We start from the raw sequence: 1,431 nt of genomic DNA on the forward strand, positions 1-1,431 counted from the left end.
GGGCAGCTTGCCCGCTCGGCCGAGAAGGGCCAGACCGCGGGGAACGCTGTCTGGCACAGGCAGGGAGCTGGCACCACGCTCAGCCACACACAGCTCCTCTCTCACCACTGCTATTCGCTCTCTGGCTTGCTGGAAGGCAGGTTGCCACAGAAAATAGCAGAGAGAAACATTCAGCAACACACGTGACTCTCGGGCCCTCCAAGGAGGTTCACGTCGTGGGACACTGACATGGAGAGAAGGCAGCTTGCTTGCGGCCACACGTGGGGTGTTGATTTGGGGTCCCTGCCTCTAACCAGCTGAAATCCCCAGGCAAACACGGCAAGACCCTCAAGCCCCTCCTGCTCAGGGACCTCCCCAGGGAACCCCCAGGCAAACCACAATCAGATGGCCATTACCTGAGCTGTCCTTCGCTCCCACGGGTCTGAGCTTGGGCACACCGCCTTGGAAGAGGCCACCCTTCGGCTGGATCACAGCTGAGCTAGAGCTGTAGCTGCCGCCACTGCTGCCCTTGGGCTCTGAAAGGAGGCAGAGAGGTTAAGCCTGGTATTATCAGCTCCTCCAACGCGGAGCCACTGGAAACCAGACAGGTGAGAGCCCAGAAGCCATCCTGAAGGGCAGAGCAGGACCCAGCGTGGCAGGTACTCACTCTCTAAGATCGGTGCACTCCGGTCATTGATTTGTGTCACTTTCTTTAGCTTGGTCCCTTTACAGATGTCCTGCAGGAGGGCCCCACGGCCCCGCTGCTCCTCTCGGCTCAGTTTCGGCGGCTCTGTGTTCGCCTGGAGACAAGCAGCAGCTCAGCAGGAGCTCACCTGTGCAGACGGATACCCCGACGCACAGAGCAGGCACAGCCCAACTCCACCTTCCCAATTCTCCTCCCCTGAGCCCAGAGGTACCCCCACCCCCTGCCAGCAAACAGCCTTCTCCAGGGGCTCTCTTCCAGAGGGAGTGACGGGGCTGCCCCAGGAGGTTTATGCTGCCATCCCACAGGGCAAGGTTGAGACCCTGTCCTACCTAGACCCAAGGCGCAGCTCAGTTACAGCCACATGCAAGATCCCCTGCTCTCCTCCCCGAGCCATGGTGGAGCAGAAGACACTAATGCAAAAAAAAAAAGCCACGTGCAGCCCCTTCCATGCACAGACTCTGCTGCAAGGGAAACTGAGGCACAGCCCACGGGTCACCCGAAGCTCTCGTACGCTGGACTCGAGGAGGTCCGGAGACAACACAGGGGCCCCTGGCAAGTAGCACCATGTGGAGACAGGCCACCTCCCCACCCTACAACCAGCCAGGCCACCGGGCAGCAGGAAGACCCCTACCTGACTGAAGGTGGGAGGCGGCGGGGGGCCAGGCGGCGGCGGCGGGGGAGGAGGGATCGGCATCCTGACCCGGCTCCCGGGGGCTCCGGCTGCTCAGTGCCGGGGGCGAGCCCGG

At 62.1% G+C, this 1,431-nt stretch overlaps 1 protein-coding gene across 1 annotated transcript; it reads right to left on the bottom strand.

Moving 5' to 3' along the window:
* Nucleotides 1-395: 395 nt before the first annotated feature.
* Nucleotides 396-1,389, bottom strand: WIPF2 (WAS/WASL interacting protein family, member 2; the record flags this gene model as incomplete). The annotated part of the gene is made up of 3 exons (XM_009324268.1): nt 1,317-1,389; nt 647-779; nt 396-515 (listed from the first exon to the last, which is right to left on the bottom strand). Coding segments are annotated over exons 1-3 (316 nt in total), but the record flags the coding sequence as incomplete, so codon positions are not given.
* Nucleotides 1,390-1,431: the final 42 nt, after the last annotated feature.

Source organism: Pygoscelis adeliae, unplaced genomic scaffold (assembly GCF_000699105.1).
Source record: "Pygoscelis adeliae isolate BGI_AS28 unplaced genomic scaffold, ASM69910v1 Scaffold835, whole genome shotgun sequence".
Classification (NCBI taxonomy): domain Eukaryota; kingdom Metazoa; phylum Chordata; class Aves; order Sphenisciformes; family Spheniscidae; genus Pygoscelis; species Pygoscelis adeliae.